At 40.8% G+C, this 19,458-nt stretch overlaps 1 protein-coding gene across 4 annotated transcripts in view; it reads right to left on the reverse strand.

The window, feature by feature from the left end:
- Window positions 1–3,449: 3,449 nt before the first annotated feature.
- Window positions 3,450–19,458, reverse strand: part of GOLGA4 (golgin A4) — a 64,846-nt gene continuing 48,837 nt past the window's right edge. For 3 of the 4 annotated variants that reach the window (XM_054991875.1, XM_054991879.1, XM_054991878.1), the window contains 8 exons: window positions 18,865–18,978; window positions 17,377–17,397; window positions 17,154–17,222; window positions 16,155–16,233; window positions 13,387–13,490; window positions 11,147–11,233; window positions 9,214–9,278; window positions 3,450–4,125 (listed from right to left, as the gene is read on the reverse strand). In XM_054991875.1, coding sequence (XP_054847850.1) covers window positions 9,249–9,278; window positions 11,147–11,233; window positions 13,387–13,490; window positions 16,155–16,233; window positions 17,154–17,222; window positions 17,377–17,397; window positions 18,865–18,978 — 504 coding nt within the window. In that variant the 3' untranslated portion in view covers window positions 3,450–4,125; window positions 9,214–9,248. The remainder of the gene's footprint in view (window positions 4,126–9,213; window positions 9,279–11,146; window positions 11,234–13,386; window positions 13,491–16,154; window positions 16,234–17,153; window positions 17,223–17,376; window positions 17,398–18,864; window positions 18,979–19,458) is intronic. The other variant, XM_054991877.1, reaches the window with a different exon arrangement.

The following is a 19,458-nucleotide window of genomic DNA, read 5'->3' on the forward strand; positions in this document are numbered from 1 at the left end:
AGGGCATAAGTCTCTGCAATGGTGGGCAGAGGGTGGGGCAAAACTTAGGGCCAAGCTACAAGTGACGAATGACACTTGAACAGCAAGTGGATTGAGTGGAGTGCAAGTGAACAGGGAGAAATACACTTGCCGTTCAAGTGTCCTTCATCACGTGTAGCTTCGCCCTTAGTTCCCTAAGATGTCTCAGGCACAGGAACAGGGTTAACAGCCTCAATCAGTCCAGCCCAGGTAGCCCGAAGGCCGTCCGAGCTGGATGAGCCTCCCACTCGTGATCTCCTCACCCACCGTCTCTGGAGGATCCTTTGGTCACAGTGAGTGGCCCTCTCACCCTGGCATGGGGAAGCCACCCAGCCAGCAGCAGTGGGGGAACATGGGGCAGACGTGGCATGCTGGGGTCTGCCCTCCCCCCATGGTGAGGGTCCAGCTAGCTGGATGGCTGCGAGCCCATGGCCTTCCTGATTGGTGACGGGGGCTACCCCCAGACGGCTTCCCCCCCACCCAGGCACTCCGATATGAGTGCATGACTGCACCTTTGCTTGCCACTCACACACCTGTCATGGGGACAGTGCAGTCATTGAGGATGCTGGCAGGGTTGTCAAGGGAATGGCGGGACGGGCACATTTGGCAGTGGACTCGTGCCTTCCTGGGCTTAGCTGCTGGTGTAGCTCTCCCACAAAAGTCCTTAGGAGCAGATAAGCAGCACTGCAGGTACAAAGGCACCAGCAGCACGGCAGGCCTCAGGACTGCGCTGCCAATCCTTTCCCCACCCAGATAATTCTAATGAGGTCAGGGGCAGAGTTCTCATTTGCAGGGAGGAACAGACTGGCAGAGTACTCTGATAAGGCATTCACAGTTATGCATCTCTTCTGCAGAACCTGAGGAAATGTGGTAGCAGCGTCTTCCTTCCTTCTGCCAGCACCATGGGATGAAAGGACTAGGAGCGGCTTTGTAAGTCTGCTCTTCAATTAGTGGCTTCCACCGGTTCCACAGCCCCTCCACTCCTAGCTATTTGCTTGTCCACTCATAACAGAAAGTTGGCAGTGGCAACTGGAACTTTCTTAGGGTTTTCCAGTTGATTAGTGGGGAGAGGCCTAGAAGCAGAGGATCATTTCCTAAGTTACTACTCGAAGCAGTGGTGCCCAATAGACAGCACCAGCCACATATGCTGCTGAAGACTGCAATTCGGATAGGAAATAGTATTCTCCACCCATACTTCTTTGGTTTAACCAGTTATCAAAATACTAATGCTGGATTTAGGGACAGCGTCATGGGCACCATGGAAATCTCATTCATATTTCTTTAGAAATTATTTTTACATAGCCTTAAGATGGGATGGAATGCAGTTTCTTCTGCCAAACTGCCATGCTGTTTCTTCAAATAGTGTATATATGCTTCAATTCCTTACATTTCAGCAACATTTGACAAAAAACAGCTCCCTCCTAGTATCTTGTGGGAATTGGGAAAACATCCCACTCTCAAGCCATATTAAAAACATTGTTTCTGAAGTTTAAGATACTGAAAATTTAAGTTTGATGTCAGAGTAAAAGATTGCAGGTGTGGGTAATTTCTCATAATATGATATACACCATATATAGTAACCTTGAAAAGTATATTTTTAGCTATTTCTAAGAATGACAGAAGAGAAAATTACAAGCCTAAAAAAGGCTAAACTGCAAATAACTCATTCTTCTAACATGTATGAGTAGTTTCTGCACATGTAGACTAGCCTGTTTTCCATTGATTTCCAGGACACAGTAAAATCTGCACAATAGTAAAACAAAGGGCTTAATAAAGGGGTCCATTAAAGATCAAGATTTTGATAGTAAATAAAAGCAACTATTTTAATAATAACCCTCTTTAGGTCTCCATGTTTTCCCTCCAACTATAGTTTCTTGTGCTATTCCATATCATATTTGAGATACTCCTAAACAGGGCATTTTTTCTGGGAAAAGAAGTGGTGGAACTCAGTAGGTTGCTCTCGTAGAAAATGGTCACATGGCTGGTGGCCCCGCCCCCTGATCTCCAGACAGAGGGGAGTTTAGATTGACTTTAGATTGACTTCCGCGCCGCTCCAATCTAAAGTCAATCTAAACTCCCCTCTGTCTGGAGATCAGGGGGCGGGGCCACCAGCCATGTGACCATTATCAAGAGGTTCCGGAACTCCGTTCCCCCGCGTTCCTGCTGAAAAAAAGCCCTGCTCCTAAATATACTAGAGTATGTGTAGGTGTGGATGTGATAATAAAATATATGACCTGCCCTGAGGAATGATGGGACTTCCAAATGAACTCCTCCCTGCCCTCAAAGGGACCACATTTATTTGCACTTACTAACTGAGAAAGGTGCCTGATCTCCGGGCACAAAATGCACAGCGCACATTAGGGGCATATTAAAAGTGCAAAAAGGGTGCACTAAAGATACTAGTGGAACGAAGTGCGAGCCATGAGAAAAAATGCTAAAAAGAAATTAGGCCCACCCCCCCAGCACCCGATGGGAAGCTATCTTTATATTATAAGGCACCTATACAAGATGTAAATGAAACTAATTAATATGGACACTTGGTACATATTAATTAGTACATATCATTTGGATTGGGCAGTATGGACTAATTCTGGCTCAGAATAGAAGTTGGGGTCACATGCAGCGAGAAAACAAGGGATGGGTGATTGATTAGGCAAGAGGAGACGGATACTTGGTGATTAGGGTCAGCATATTCCCTTAACGCAGACTCGATTGCTACTGAAAGGAATCTTCCAAAGACATGGCTGGATATGTATCCTGAGCAGGTTGTAAAGGAAGGAAGTCTATAACCTAGAAGCACCTCACTGTTCCTTTGTAGCTTTGAAGTACAGAATAGATCAGAGCAATACAGTATACATTGGCACAAGTTGCAGGGAATTGTGATTTGTATCAAACATTGAGATCTACATCTCTATTTGAGGGTTTGCATGAGAGCCCATCCTATTGACATGACTGAAAAATGATTCAACTAACTACTCTGAACAGCAAGTATAATTGCCATGCCCATAAAGCTGGGAGGGGGGAGACAAGCAAGACCAGTGGGGTGCATTTGTCCTCAAACTTCAGTCTCCCATGCATCGGGAGGGATGTGTGTTTGGGGGGGGGGGCTCCAAGCCATGCTTCCAGAACACTGAATTCCTCCACAGCCCTGCAGTTCTGACACCTCCGTTCGTGGACCCAAGCTGCGCTTAGCACTTGGGTGAGTGCTATAAACTGCAATAGGCATGCTTTTTCATAATGCTTTCTCTGCTACTCACAGGGGCAAGAAGATTATTAATATTTCAATCTACAACCGCCACCACCCGCTTCTTGCGATGTATGTTTAAGAATCATATCACGGGGCAATTCATGTACCATCTTCCACAGATCAAAGTGTTTACTCAGTCAATAACTCCCACAATTAATTAAGGCTTCAGGCTGCAGTGTTATACAGTAAATAGAATTTTATTTTCTCCCAGCTCTGCAAGATTAGCACTGCCAACAGTCAGAGACCAGATTATGATACAGTTAGGGAGTACTATTTACAATTTACAGCAGTGTAAATATAATATAAGTACAAAAGCTAGGAATAAACAGTTGAGGTACCGCAATGTGGATTTGCTGGAAGCAAAAGTTTAAAGGGATCGCCTTCAACTAATAGTTCTATTGGTGAAAAATAGAGTCTACAGTTGTTTTATAGGAACAATAATCCAAGGCCTGCTATCACCCAAAGTGTATTGCACGATTATTTCAAACAAACACTCCTCCTCCAACCCAGTAAAATAAATAGGACCTTCTAACCATTAAGTCATTAGACACTTTGCCCTTCATGAAATTGGCACTGTGATATTGCAATGAGGCAAAGCATTTCAAAAAGTAGTGTCTTCTCCTTCTTTCTTTAATAAAAAGTCTAACACAGAACAGAAAACCGATTAACATTCTTTCCCCAAGGCAACTGATTAATTAATTTCAGGACCCAGAGTCATCGCTGTTCTTTTTTTTTCCTATATGAGGCCCAGAATCATAGTTCTTCTCTAGTCCATTCTCCAAGGTGCTAATAGAAAGTAGTATTGTCCACCACAAAGTTCATTTGTTGCAAGTTCTTCAAGGCGATGGTCGTAGCCAGGACTGGAGATGCAGGGGTGGAGAGACAGAAAATAAAAGGTAAGTGAAAGTAAACTAATCAAGGGTAAAGAAAAATATATTCAACATTCCTTAAGAGACTTGACCAGTTTAACCACAGAGTTCTTCTCTTGCTTCCAGATACCAAAGGGTCTTTCAGTAACTGGTTTTGTCCTTTTTTATCCTCAAATCATACATTTATGACACGTAGGCCTCTTTACAAATGGGAATCTTTTTTTTCAGCTGTAGCCTCTGAGCTTTTAATTCATGATGAGCCAAGTTCTGTCTGGAGTCTTGGATGGGGGATCTCGGACTTTAAATTCAGGGGTTCTCCTGTTACCCTACACCTATTTTTTCTTCTTCCACTGACAATAAAGCAATCAATTGGAATGCAGGAGGTACTTTGGAAAAAGTACTTTCAGAAAGATTTTTTTAAAATTGCAGATTTTTATGCCATTTTGAAAACATTATAGATGCCATTCATCGTTGCTTTACTAATAACTAGTCACTCTTCTGACCAAAGGCAGCTGTTGTGATTGAATGATATATAATCCAATGCAAACTACTAAGCTGTATCATACCCCTTATGGGTGGGGGGGTGAGTGGTGGGGGTGGGTGGGGGTGCTGGGAGAAAGCCCAGCCTCCTGAATCACTTTGGAATGCTCCAAATCTTTACAAAGCATTCCGAAGCGATTCAAATACCCGAATCAGGTTATGGGTATTTCCGAATGTTTTTCCCGCTTCAGATAAACCCGAAGTGGGAAACCCAAATATTTTTGAGGTGCACACCCCTAAATATGACGTGTTTTGTATACTTTTGCTTCATTACCTGCTATTGCTAGTGTAGTGTGTTTCTGTGCTTAATAAACCAGCTTGATTTGTAAATCTAACTTGCTGTGTCTATGGTTGGTCTTGTCCTCACTACAATCTGAAAAGAACCTGCAGTAATGAGGCCTACTCAGCTGAGTAGAACCAAGTGCAACAGTAGTAACAAATCTGCATTTTAGAAGGCCATTTAGCAAAAAGGGTACCCAACCCACCACTTATTAGAACATCAACTATTTAAAATAATTGCTTTAAAAATGATTTTTTAATGTGTTTTTGCTGCTATGACAAGTTCCTGTAAATCAAATGACTCTTAAGATTTGGAGGAATTGGGCTTTTTTACAATATAACATTCCCCTCAGTTTTTGGGGCTACAGTACCCACTGAATGAGGAGAGGAAACAAATCAACAGGGCCACACTAGTACCCAGAAACAGCTTGCTCCAGGACAAACGAAAAAGAACGATCATCAGAACACCACTAGTTGTTGCCTATAGTTCCCAGCTCAAACCCATCCAACATATCATCAGCGATCTACAGCTCATCCTGGAAAATGATGCCTCGCTCTCTCACAAGCCCTGGGTGGAAGACCTCTTCTTGCCTACAGACAACCCCCCAACCTGAAACGACTTCTCACTAACAACCATGAACCGGCTAACAGAGTCACCAACACAGGAACCAGACCCTGCAACAGACCCAGATGCCAACTCTGCCCACATAGCTACACAGAAAATACGATTACAGGACCCAATGGCATCAACTAAACAATCTCTGGCTCTTAGAACTGTTCATCCTCCAACATGATATATGCCCTCACGTGCCAACAATGCCACCTGCACAAAAGAATAAATGGACACAAATCTGATATAAAAAATGGCAATATCCCGAAACCAGTAGGAGAACACTTCAGTCTACCAGGACATTCCATCAAGGACTTAAAGGTCACCATAGTTCAACAGAAACGTTTCAAAAACAAAATCCAACAGGAAGCTGCTGAATTGGAATTCATATGTAAATTTGTCTCAGTCAGACTTGGATTGAATAGGGACTCTGTATGGTTATCTCATTACCAGAAGTAACTGCCTTCAGGCATTCCATTCATATTCAGCAATGGAGGGAAGGGATCACACCCAAGCTGGATTGCGTACTCCACCTCTTTCATGACTTTTGCAACTGATTTACATTTACACGTCCCTCACTCTCTGCACCCTCTCCCCACCCCTTCCCTCACCACCTATGTATCTCTGGCCAGTTTCTTCATACCCTCCATGCATCTGACAAAGAGAGCTGTGGTTCTTGAAAGCTTATGCTACAATAAAGTTGGTTTGTCTTAAAGGTGCTACTGGACTCTTTACCCTCAGTTATAAGGTATAGTTTGGGTAGCAGGTACAAAGGCTTTGGATTCACTGCTGTGAGACAAGTTTTGTGGTGAGCAAAAAGAACATGATCATTTAGGCAGGAGCTGTAAAAATAATGTACAGATTTATTTATGTACAGGTTGTTTTTAAAGAACAGCTGAACAGCACAGATCTCCAGGAAGTCACAGCTGCAAAAGACAATTCTTTTTGCTGCCAATCATTTTTTGCTTAATGGTGTGGAATATGCTTTCCGTAAGAAGCCACTTTAGCTCCCTTGCATCTCAGACATTATGAATATTACAAGCAGGGAACCCCAAAGATCTTGCGCGGGGGTGTGTGTGTGTCACTTTATTTCCTCTTGTATCCCTTTCCCCACACTCTGCCTTCTTTCTATCCTCTTGGCAGCCCCCATATCCTTTCTCTGTTTCCTTCTCTCCTTCCTACCCACCAACCTACCTTGTATCTGCCCCTCCACCAGTTTTCAGCTTGATTTATTATTTATTTGCTTCATTATTCTCCTCTCCTCCATTTTATACTCACGACAACCCTGTGAGGTAGACTAGACTGACAGTCTGGGATTGGCTCAAAGTCACCCAAATAGCTCCCACAGCAGAGCAGGCATTCAAATCTGGGTCTCCCAGATCCTAGTATGGCACCCGACTCACAGTTCCAATCTGGCTCTGAGCTTTCCTTCTTCCTCTACCCCTGGCAGCCTCTCCCTGGACAAAGTCATCAAGTTGAGTTGTGTGGTGGCCACCAATGGGCCCAGCCAAGTTGCACAGCTTGTGTGGTGGCTGCCACTGGGTCCAGGTGAGTTACATAGAGTTAAGTCACCCAGTAAGCACTGCTGAGCCTAGGTGAGTCATGCAAATCACAAGTATTGTGTTGCCTGGTGGTTGCTGCTGGCCCTGGCCCTGATGAGTGCTCCCTCCAGGTCAGGGGGGAGAGGAACAGGGGTAGAGTGGGAGGTTAAACCAGCCCTAGAAACAGTCCTCCTTAATGCCTTTTACTGACAGAAACCAAGGTTTGAAGGCTGGCAATACTGTGGTTGCCAGGTCACCCACAGTAGCCACTGAGATCTCCTTTCTTAAAGGTAAAGATGCTGCTTCTATCATTTTGAGTTTTTTTTTAAAGATTTCAATTTTTTTGTAGACTTGGGGATATTCTCAGATTTGTAGAAAGATCTGTCTTGTCTGTTCACTCCACCCATAGATAGGTGGAGTGAAATACCCATAGATGGGGCCGTTTGAGTATGAGATACATTGGTTGCATAAGCTCAAGAGAAGATGATAGCAACTCATAGTTTTGCAAATGGCATCATGAAATTGCCAAAGCAAGAATAATGCGATAATCTGCCAAATTCCATTTCCAATACACATATTGTAACTCTGCATTGACATTCTCTATATCCAATTCTATATATTTCATTTCCTGCAGGAGAAAAAACAACAGCAACCATTTGATGCACAAATGCTCAAGCAGGCTGGCTACAATAGAAACAAATACTAGCAGCTGCACACGTGTGTTTTGCTAGTGCAAATCTACAAACAAAGACATTTGAACTAGGCAGAAGGAAACCAAAGTTCCTTAATAACAACAACATTTGATTTCGATACCACACTTCAGGACAAAATACCCACTCAGAGTGGTTTACAAAGTATGTTGTTATTATTCTACAACAACAAACACCCTGTGAGGTGGGTGGGGCTGAGAGAGCTCTGAGAGAGCTGTGACTGACCCAAGGTCACCCAGCTGGCTTCAAGTGGAAAAGAAGGGAATCAAACCCAGTTCTCCAGATTAGAGTCTCGTGCTCTTAACCACTACACCAAACTGGCTTTCCTTAGCAGAAGGCAAACCAAAGCAGAAGGAAACGAAAGTTTCTTAGCTCTGTATTCTGTACATTACTGTACAAACCTATTGAGTTACTCCAGTCTAAGCCCATTCTAAGCCCAACTCAGGACAGTGTAGTTGGGTCTCCCCTCTCCATTTCATTCTCACAACAACCCTGTGAGGAAGCATTAGGCTGAGAGAGTGATTTGAATCCAGGTTTCCCAGCTCTGACGTGCTAACGACTTCACCACACTTGCTCGCTACATGTTAAATTACGTAAGCTGGTTTTTCAAAAATTAGGTTTTGCATACCCTTGCTCAGTTTGCAGGATTTATTCTAAAAAATCTACTACTTCCGTTCCGAAGGGGACAGGATTCTCTGCGAAGAAAGCACCACGGCAGAATAAACTTTGCCAGTCAGACGGACAGAGATATACATAGGGATGAGGACAAGACACGTGCCAGGGGAAAAGGAATGGAATAACAACGCAGAACACAAAAACGCCGCTTCTGTCATACTGGAGCTTTTTGTAGACGTCTTCCTGCGCATTTTCAAAGTTATTTCCAAGGCAAAAAGGAGTATAAACTCTCAGGGATCCAGTCATATCTCAGATATAGTAAGTTTAATTCACAAGTGAATGGAAACAAACAATATGGTAGTTGCATTTAAAAGTTCACCCATAGCTAACATTTGTTAGGCCAGGGATAATAAACTATTTTTTAAAGAAGTCTTTTTGAAAAAAGGTATCACACTTTAAGTATTGCAGTTAACACAACTGTCTTGGTGATTTATCAAGCAGGTAAGAATTATCAAAATTATGACAGCCAAAATCAGTGCAATTTGTTTTAATTTTTTTTAAATGGTGTCTCAGATCTGTGCAGCCATTGACCTGCTTTTTCAAAGGCTCAGATTCTCACAAGGTCATGAAACAAAGAGCTTAAGGAATGCTCATTACAAAGTTAGCCTTTCAAATGCGATAAAGGTGTATGTTCGGCATGCTTGTTAGTACAAGGGACCAATTATTATTTCAGCAAAGGAAAAAGGAGGGAGAAAACAAACATAGTACGTAAGACAACACTCACCCACATGCTATCTAAAGGACTGATTGATGGTTTAGTCAGAAGATACCACTGCGAGGTGAGGTGAACTACAAAGCCAGGAAGAGAACAGCTTGTTGGGTTACTGTGTTAATAAAAGCAAGCGTGAATTTGCATATTATCATGGCTGTGGTTTTGGGGGCAGGGGGCATTTAAGACCTACAAATAACCATGGTTCTTTCACTTTGTACAGACCTGACATGCTGCTGGGGTTAAACAAGGATCATCAGCAATCTCAGAGCCAAACTACAAGTGACGCCTTACCCAGGTTGGACACTAGTCGGCTTCCCTCAAGTTTTGATGGGAAATGTAGGCATCCTGATCTTGCAGCTGTAATGGAGAGCCAAGCTGTAAAACCAGGGCGCCTACATTTCCCATCAAAACTTGAGGGAAGCCGACTAGTGTCCAACCTGGGTAAGGCGTCACTTGTAGTTTGGCTCTCAGCCTCACCCCACCCTAGTAGCTTAGACAAATTTATTTACTTCATTTATACCCCTACCTTTCTCCCCAAAAGGGGACTCAAAGCAACTTACATCATTCCCCTCTCCTCCATTTTATCCTCATAACAATCCCGTGAGGAAGGTTGGGCCGAGAGAATCTGACTGGCCCAAAGTCACCCTGCAAGCTTCCACAGTGGAGCAGGGATTCGAACCTGGTTCTCCCAGATCCTAGTCTGACATGCTAACCACTACACCACACTGGCTCTCCAAACAGAGAGATGCCCAACCCATGAACCTGCTCTACCTGATGACTTTTTAGCCAAGAATGCCCTACCCTAAGCCTCAGGGTCTTTCCTAACTAAAGATGCTAGAATCAAAAACAGGGCAGAACACATTCAGCTTCATTTTTAACAAAAGCAACATAAAATACTGAGTCCAGTATTGCTGTTCCTCTTAACTTCTTTAACATTTGCATGCAGCCTTATTGGGTTTAATATTGGTAGCCCACATGACAGAAAAGCACGCCGGAAGGATTAGTATGCATTAAAGCAGGTCACCTTTTTCAGCAAATCAGCCAAACAGGAATAGTGAAGTTTCATTTTTCAGCTGAATTTGCATGCAGTATTTCTAAATTTCACTACTTATTTCCCCCCAGTAAAGCTGAGGCATTCAAACATTAGAAAGCACTGCAGCGGAATTTAAACCCCAGGTCTCCTCTACTATACTGCTCCAAAATAAAAAAAAATAATGCTGATTTTCAACAATCTGGAGAGTAATTTGAAAATGTTGGCTGAGAATGACCAAGGTTTATTAATACCGGCCATGTTTCCTATTATTTTCAACTACTGTTTAAATTGTAAGAAAAACTATAAGAGAAAGGATGAAAGGGACACACAGTGTACAGTAATGATCTAAAGCATATGTGCCTATGGACATCTTGCTAGAGACATATACTCTACAAGTAACAGCCTGATAAACTCTGATGTTTGCTTATCATTACTTGCACAGGCATCCATTATCTTGCTGAATTTAGATTTATGTTTTATTCAATTTTTTCATTTCCACAGTTTATAAGCAGCCCTTTCCAATTCCACAGTGCCCAATATAGCAATTTAACTGCTAATATGGATGATTGTACTGTTAATCAGGACTGGCAAAAGAGAGATTTACTGAACTGAGTTTGCTTGATTAAACCTGTCAAAACAGGCTAGTGCACAAAAGTACCCCTTTAGCTTTCACTCACCTGAGGATATGGCTTGGGATTTCCTTGGCTAGTACAATTTATAAAATCCGACACTACACCAATCTGAGATTTGTACATACTGTCCCTGACCAGTGTTGGGTCAGCAAGGCAGATTTATGAAAAAAAATTGCTGCTAACTCCTCAATCTAATTTTACAGAACAGTTCTTGAGGGAAGAAGATGCCCAAAGCCCAAAGACTGCAATCTACTAAGAAACTGCAGCGGTTCTTTCTTACCAGTGTCCGTGCGTCTTCTCGTTCTAAGATCTTCTGTGCCTGGTCGGCAGGGAATTTCAGCACTGTGGTTATAACCTTTGCCATTGTCTAAAGAACAATGAATATAACAAACATGAACTTACATAGGCTGCAATCCTTAGGGCACTTCCCTGGGAGTAATCCCCATTGAATAATATGGGACTTACTTCAAAGAAGTCCTGCCTACGATTGCTCCCATAAAAACTTAACTATGTCAGTCACTGATATTTGTAGAGACAACCTTACAGTGTTTCACCCAGAAATACACACCAGAGAACCTCTGAATAAGCAAGAAAGAAGTAGAGAGATAGGAAAAGGGAAGACCCATGAGTGATGTGCAGCATCTCTTGCTCTAGCAAAATCAAGTAAGAGCAACAAAAAGATGGCTCAGGAAGAGACAAGCACACCCAAGGAGCTACTGTGATAGCCAAATTCATGTTGTTATAACTGAAAAAATCATGGCAGCATGTATTTCAATGTGCTGTATATCTGTAGCAATCAAATCCCTTTTGATGTGTAACTGCTACATCAATTCCCAGCATAGCAGAGATGCTGTAAGTGAGAAGTGTAACAAAAAGGATTTAATTATGGTATTTGTCTAGCAATAGCATGGCAAAATGCCATACTATGGAGCATAACAGCCAGCCGTCACCAAAATAGGTTTTTAGCATTCATATTTACAGAAATGTTACTGCTGTTTGGAAAAGTGTTTCTGGCATATTGCCTTGCATGTTCAACTTATTTTTTTTTAAGGGGGCAAAGCAGTTACAAAAAACAAATCACATACTAACCGTGCAATCCTAAGCAGAGTTACTCCAATGGGCTTAGACCAGAGTCACTCTTCTTAGGATTGCACTGTAAGACTTGAACCATTGTCTGTCAGCGTTCATTCTAGAACTACTGAGCCCTCCCAGCCCAAGACATTCTGAACAACCAGCCCTTCAAGAAACTGTTTTCATTAAGCTCTCTTCTGCTCAGAGGGGTGAGTGGAAATGGCTGTCAGGTAAGTGGCTTGCTCAAGTGTTGCCCACCCCCCAAAGTGAATACTTGCGCTCTCCTCAGCATGTAGAGAAGTGAAAACAGTGGAAGGCCGGGGTGTCTCAAACAGCAGATGAACTGGTAAATCTATTTCTGGCTATTCAGACTGCAATTGAGAGCTTGCACGGCTCCTTTGTATTTTTTTTAAATCCCCCTCACATCAGGGAAAGGCTCCTTGCACAAAAATGTCAGGGAAAACACTAAGTTAAAACCCTAATATCTAGGGGCAGTTTTTGTATGGAGGAGCATTCAGGCATATGAGCTCTCCCTTGAATCTGAAATGGTACAGCCTAGAAACACTTTTCCGATCACATTTGCTGTGTGTTGGAACTAGGCCTTAGCTAGACTGTTGATGAACAGGCTATGGTCTCTGTCAATGCCAAAGAATAAAAACAATTAAGTGGACAGATGCCCAAAAGAGCTCTAGAAGAGGTACAATTCCAAATGGGAATACACACCTCTTCCCTGCCCAGTCTGAGCAATACTGCAATGTACAAAGCAGCTCCATTATTCCTCCCAGATCCCTGGTCTGAACAGAGAAAGGCAGCACTAAATTCACGTAATCTCTCACTATAGGTTGAGACTTGCCGAGGATATAATAATTGAAGGTTTGGAGGGTTTAGAGCTGTGATTGTTTATAAGAAATCCAGAGAGACCAAAAAACTAAGAAGCCAGAGCATATAAAAACTAGAATCTGTAGGGAAGGCGCTCTAGAAACTCAATGGAAGGATTGGAGGAGAGAAGAAAACAGCTCTGGACCCACTGTGAGAGACAGTAATGGAAGACTGCTGTATGGAGATCGAGTTGTAGGGGAGTGACAGGAGAGGAGGAAGGAAGCTGGTATGTGGTTCAGAAAACTAATTTCATTACATTACATTTGGCAATTAGCCTGTTTTGAAAACAGTTAAAAACTTTTATGATATTTTTTGTTTTCATTACTGTAAACTTCTATAGAAGTGTTACTATATAGCAGCATATAAACTATGGCAGATCAATAAAAGAACATCACTGCCAGATGGGCTCTGTTCACTGTGGTGGCAGTCCTGCTCTGGGATCTTGATAAAGGCATCCATGGAGCGCCCCACTTTGCAGCAGGACTGCTTCTTTGGGTCATCCAACACAGCTGCTCCATACCCAGTATAGCTCTTAACACGATAGCTATGTGCCCTGAACATGAGAGATACCTTTGTCTCACGGCCCATCATATATTCGAAGAGCACTTTCCTCAAGTATTCAAACTCTGTAGGCTCACCAAAGAGAGAAACATCGGCATGGCAGAGATTCCCATCTGCACAAACAAAAAACAGCATCTCACACAGCAGTCTGCACACCTATTCCAGCTGACCAAATTTTAAATAGAAGTGGTACTTAGATATACAGCTACCCAGAACCCTATTCCACGTTTATTTTAATGGGGCTTATTCCCATGAGAGTGTTCTTATGATTGCAGTGTAAATCAGTGATCACAATTATGTTATTTTTGTAGGGAATGTTTCTGTATATTGAACTTTAATAGTAGAACAGGACCCTCAATCCCCTTCAGAGGTTTATGGATTCCCACTCTCGTTCCCCCCTTTGCCACCTAAAATTCTCTAACTGATCCAAAAGCTCCAGAACAATGGCAAATGTACTAAATTGCATAAACCCTTCAAGAGTCAAGACTATTATGAGGAAGGTAGAAAACTTCAATAATTTTCAATTTAGTGTATCAAATGGTTATTTAAAAGATTGCTTCTTCATATCCATACTAGACAGGCTTTCCAACAGAGGTTATCTACATTCTTGAATATGCTTATTTTGCTATCTATGCGCATGTAATAAACACCATTTAAAAATCTAGCAAAAGCTGCTCATTTATACCAAAGTATATTATAACCTTTTCTCAGAAAGGTAAACAGATGCACAAACACACATATGCAGCTTGTATCCCTGCTCCATGAATCAGAGGACTGTTATGAGGACTGTTAAAACTAAACCATGGGAAGGGAAGGGAACGGAATGCAGTCCCATGCAGAGTTTGCCCATTTTCTGGTGTGTTTCTGGATACAACTGCAAATATTCCTCCTCCCAGTCTGAGGTTGTTTTAAATGTAATTTCAAATAGATTTTCAGTCAAATCTTGCTGTCATTACCAGAGATTGCAGAGAGATGTGTTTAAAAAGATTCCTCTTAAAACAACACTGGGTGTCTCTAAAACTTCGATTAAATGGGCATCAAATGGTAGCTACAGGTTAGAGAAGCACCATGATTTTCATATCACCATGGGCCTCCAAGTGTCCTTATTATGCTCATGTACATAGATGACAGACTTTTCATAACTTAGATTTGCTTCCAAGGTATACAAAATTAGACTAAAGAAGAAAAAAAGTCAAAATTAAGTGAGAAGCCATAAACTGTGTTGCAGATGAAAAAATAAGTGTTGCAACATGTTAACATTTGGAGTGAAAATAACTAAAATGAAGAAATACCGAATGTGGAAGAATGGACAAGGAAGCTGTTGTACATGGCCGAAATGGATAAAATAACTAGAAATTTGAATGAGCAAGATCCAGAAACTTTTTGGGAGGATTGGAAGAAACTTAAGAAATATTTGGAAAAGAAATGCGATGTTAAAGGACAATGTGGACTCTGGAGGGATTTTAAACTTTATATAAAAAGACTTTAATGAAAGAAAAACATATCAAGATCTTTACCATGGTAAAAATGATAGCAATATAGTGTAATAATAATAGCTATGAATAAACGGGGGGTTCGAGAGTTGTTGGAAGTCAACAAAGAAAAGGGGGAGGGGAGGGGGTGGGGTATATATCTAAGCAGAAGGGTTAATTTGGATAAGTTTAATGTATTAATCAATTATTGTAAATTGCCTCATCCAATAAAAATTATTTTTTTAAAAAAACATTTAGAGTGAAAATAATTGAAAACATCAACTACGTTTTTATTTATTATTCAAGAATGGCCATGTCAGTATTCAGGTGAGTGTACAGACTGTGAGGTGGGCAGAACAGGAATTTATACTGGCACATGGCTGCATCAAGAAAAGTCTCAAAAAGGACTATGGATTCTTCTCATTCTACAAGAGCTGAGGATTAACTTCTTTTTTTGCACTGCTGACTTCCCCTTAGATAATTCTTATAGTTAAATGTCCCTTTAAGAGTTTAGGCCCGAACTAACTGATATCTCTAGTTTGCAGCTCACTGTTCTACTAGCATCTACTGATGCTATGAAAATGTGTTTTTTTCAGTTAAAAAATTACATTCTAAAAGTTTCAACTGAATTTTAAAAAATACATTTCATTAAGTATTCCAAACAAAAATAATTCTCCTTTCTGAAGGAATGTGTGTACAGGAATTACATGTGGAACAATCTATGAGCAAGACTGGATAGCAGCGGAATCTTATATTTACAGATTATCTTGTTTCATAGTTCTGTGCCACGTTTCAAGCATGTATTCCTTCACAGAGGAAAACAATACCAGAATTAACCTAAAGAGCTGCAGCACAGCATGAAGGTATTAACCTGACAAGAGCAAAGCTTTTGAGGAAGACGTTAAAGAAAATCCATCCCTTACATAACCCAAGGGCACCTGCCGATTAAGAGTTCCACCCAACACAAAAGACCAGTACAGAACAAAACTGGGAATGATGATGAAATGCCCGCCGTCATTAAATGTTAACATGACCTTACATTGGTGATAAACTACCAACTATCACAAAAGATTACTTATTTTAATTCTGCTTTGTAGATTACTTCTGAGGCTATAAAATAGATCTCTTGCCCCAAATACACATATATAAAGCCCAATGACATGCATGTTTACTCAGAAATAACTCCTACTGAGCTCTATCAGACCCCTGCCCAAGAGTGGGCCTAGGCTTGCAGCTAGAGTTGCATTTGCAAGTGTTTTCTTATACTTTACTCTGTGCCTCAATGCCAAGACAAACATTCCTCACCTCCGTAAGGCGTTCCAACTGTCGTCGTGACATACATGCTCTTCTCATAATTTTTCAATCGGTCTTGTAATGTATGAATCTAAAAATAAAGTGACTGATGATGAGGAAAAAATGACAACTGAGATAACTTTGGAATATGCTTTAACACTAATGTTTAATGAATGAAACATTACAGAAAAACATAAACCTACCAACCCTTCTAAAATGTAAACGCTTATGGCTGCTAAACAGTTTGCATCTGGTCTTGCTAAAGTTACCATTTCAAAATGCACTTGTGTAGGTTAGACATGTTGGTTAATACTAGCAAAGAAGGAGATATTGTATTTATTTCTATTCAGATTCCAGATGTCTAATTCAAGATTCAGGTAATATATATCTCCCCCGCCCCACACCGATCCTACACCTTCCTTCCTCTTAGGAGCCTTCAAAGTTGAAGGAGCTCTGCTGTGCCAAATGAAAAACACTTCTTACACGTTTCACTATTTCAATGAAAGGGAAGCTGCAAATGCACATAAAAACTGAGTTTCTCTATCTGCTGGCATGAATGGGAAACCATGTGGGCAGAACAGCTAAATACAGACAGTACAGCACACACTGGGTCCTGGATCACCCCATACAGAGTGGAAACAGGAAATAGTATTAGAAATTTAAACTAGTTTGAAATCAGTTTAGTTGTCATGCTTCCCCAACAAAACTTCCCCTCACAATTATGGTATTGAAAAGGTGCTGAAAATTTCTCTTTCCTTAATTCCTTCACTGCAGATCCCAGGGTTATATAATAGGTAGTCAAGACATTCAAGTACGTTTGAAATAGATTTAAAATTTGTGAACATGGTTTTGCTGTTTTACTTTACTTCTATAATAGCCTGAAAATGAGAGATAGGGAAGCACAGAATATTTAGAAAGCCTTTTAAAATAATTTTGCAACTAGAATATGGTTCTTTAGTGTACATGACACTTAAAACTGAAAAATCCTTCTTATTCAAAGCAGTTCTTTACCTGTTCTCTGAATTCTTGCTCTTTCAATTTTGAATCACTGATGAGAGTTGTCTTCTGGGCTAGCTGGGTCTGAAAACACAAACAGATTTCAGCACAGCACATATAGGAGAATATACACTTGGAATCGCTTGCTGTCTTCTTACTTTTGATCACTAATGTATAAATCACAGGAAAATGGTGGCAGCGGAGGGGAATATAACATCTTCATAAAAGTCAATCTTACCTGAAGTTCAGCTATTGTTACCTAGAATAAAAGGAAAATGAACATTAAATAAAATCTTTTTCCACTGACAAAACAGGACGCCCGTTTTGCACTTATCCAAGTTGCTATTAATTCCCTGTTCTACCTTTCCACCAGCTTCCCTACCTGTTTCATATGTGCAAAGTATTTGATAGTTCCAAAGTTTATAATGTAGAATTAACTGCGAAGTAATGTATCATCCATAATTTCCATTACATAAACTCACTTTATAATAAATATCCATTACTGAAATAGTTTTGTTATGCTGAAAATATACCTTAGCCTCTAAGTGGAAAATATATCTAAGTCTTACAAAGAAACCTGTCAAAAGAAAGACATCAAAACTAATATTAAATATATTCATAAATCAGTGATTTTTCTTTTGTTTATGTTAGAAGCGGTTGAAATTTTTTTTTTACTATCTCTGCTATTTTTACAGGCTATATGAAAAGAAAGGGAAGGTGGGCTGAACAAGCACCAAGGGAAGATGCCACTTTAAGCTGAAATCCTACGCTCCAGTTATATGCATTTTTATCCTCTTTAACTAATGAGACATAAATGGATGCAGAGGGATTGCAGTGTTGAAGTCTTATTTCGGTTATCTCAGGGATTTTTCACTTTTTAATGCTAAAGAAATTACTCCTGGTTAAACTGATACAAAAGTGTGCTCTAACCTGTGCAACACAAAGACAAAATAAAATCCAATTATCAATTTACGGTAAGGACTATTTGTCACATTTCAAATAGGTGGCAAAGTACCAAAGAAGTACTTTTTCACACAAGGCATTCAGAACTACAGAATGGAAAAAGATACCATCTTGCCTTCATTTCTAATATCCGCTGGAATTTCTCTGAGATAGGCAAGTAGAGTCTGAGTTTTGAGGCACATGAAGAGAAAGCCTGAAAATCGTCCTCATAATAATAAAAAAGAGCCCCACAATCAAGTCATTCATTCACTCTCTACAAATACTAAGAGCTGCTGACCACGATTTTTATAGGTTATCTGTAATCAGCAGTAGTTGGTCCCTGGGTGCAGTTCCAGGACATGCACAAATACAGTTTAGAATGGCTGAGCCCATGGCTGCAATGGCTGGAAGTGATAAAGTAGCAACTGCCATCACAGGTGCTTCCCACATGCTGAACTGCACCTTCCTTTTACTGCATTTCTAGTGCAACGTAAGTGAAGAAACTGACAGGGACAGGAAATGCACATTATTTTGGCAAGTAAGCGTATATTTTAAATGTGCGGAGCTGTCCTAAATGTTGTATCACTTGAAGAATATGATATCATTACTTGATTTATTGCTGATATCCAACCAACAGAATTATGAGCAGTTCAGATCCTGACACAGAACTGCAAGTGCTTCAGATCTGAGAAGTCAAATCCTTGAAATTATTTCAATTCAAGCCACAATAGGATCCTAAGAAAGCATCTTTAGAAAACCTGTAAAATTAGGTTTGCCAACTTACTTCTCCACTATTCCAGTTCTCTTCATCTGCCAATCTTTGTTTATATTCTTCCTGTAGTTTCTCCAGCTGCTTCTGCAGCTCGTTCACTTTTCCTGTCATTTCTTCTTCTCGAGTCTTCAGAATAAAAAAGAGCCCGTCAGTTTATATGTGACACAGTTAGGGTGCAATCTCACAACAGCTTCAACTACGAAGGCCTAATGTCGCACCCATAACATCTAAATGCAACTGCAGAACAGTACTTGTCTATGGAAATTTGTTATCTGAAGAAGGAGCTTTGACTCTCAAAAGCTTATCCCCTGAAAATTTTGCTGGTCTCTAAGGTGCCACTGGACTCAAATCCTGCTGTTCTACTACAGACCAACATGGCTTCCTACCTGAAATTGTCTATGGGAAGCTGATCCATGAGAAAAAAACAAAGTTCCCACCCTTCAGAGTACAAATACTAAACTCAGTGAAAGTCATTCTGCAACGCCTACTCATTGAAAAGAGACCATTCTTCCTACACTTTATTTCAATGAAAAAAAGAAACATTGTAAAAATTGTCAAGGGAGAGTCCAATCCTTAACTGAGTTTATAAATGCATATCGATGTTAA

Source organism: Eublepharis macularius, chromosome 11 (genome assembly GCF_028583425.1).
Source record: "Eublepharis macularius isolate TG4126 chromosome 11, MPM_Emac_v1.0, whole genome shotgun sequence".
NCBI lineage: Eukaryota > Metazoa > Chordata > Lepidosauria > Squamata > Eublepharidae > Eublepharis > Eublepharis macularius.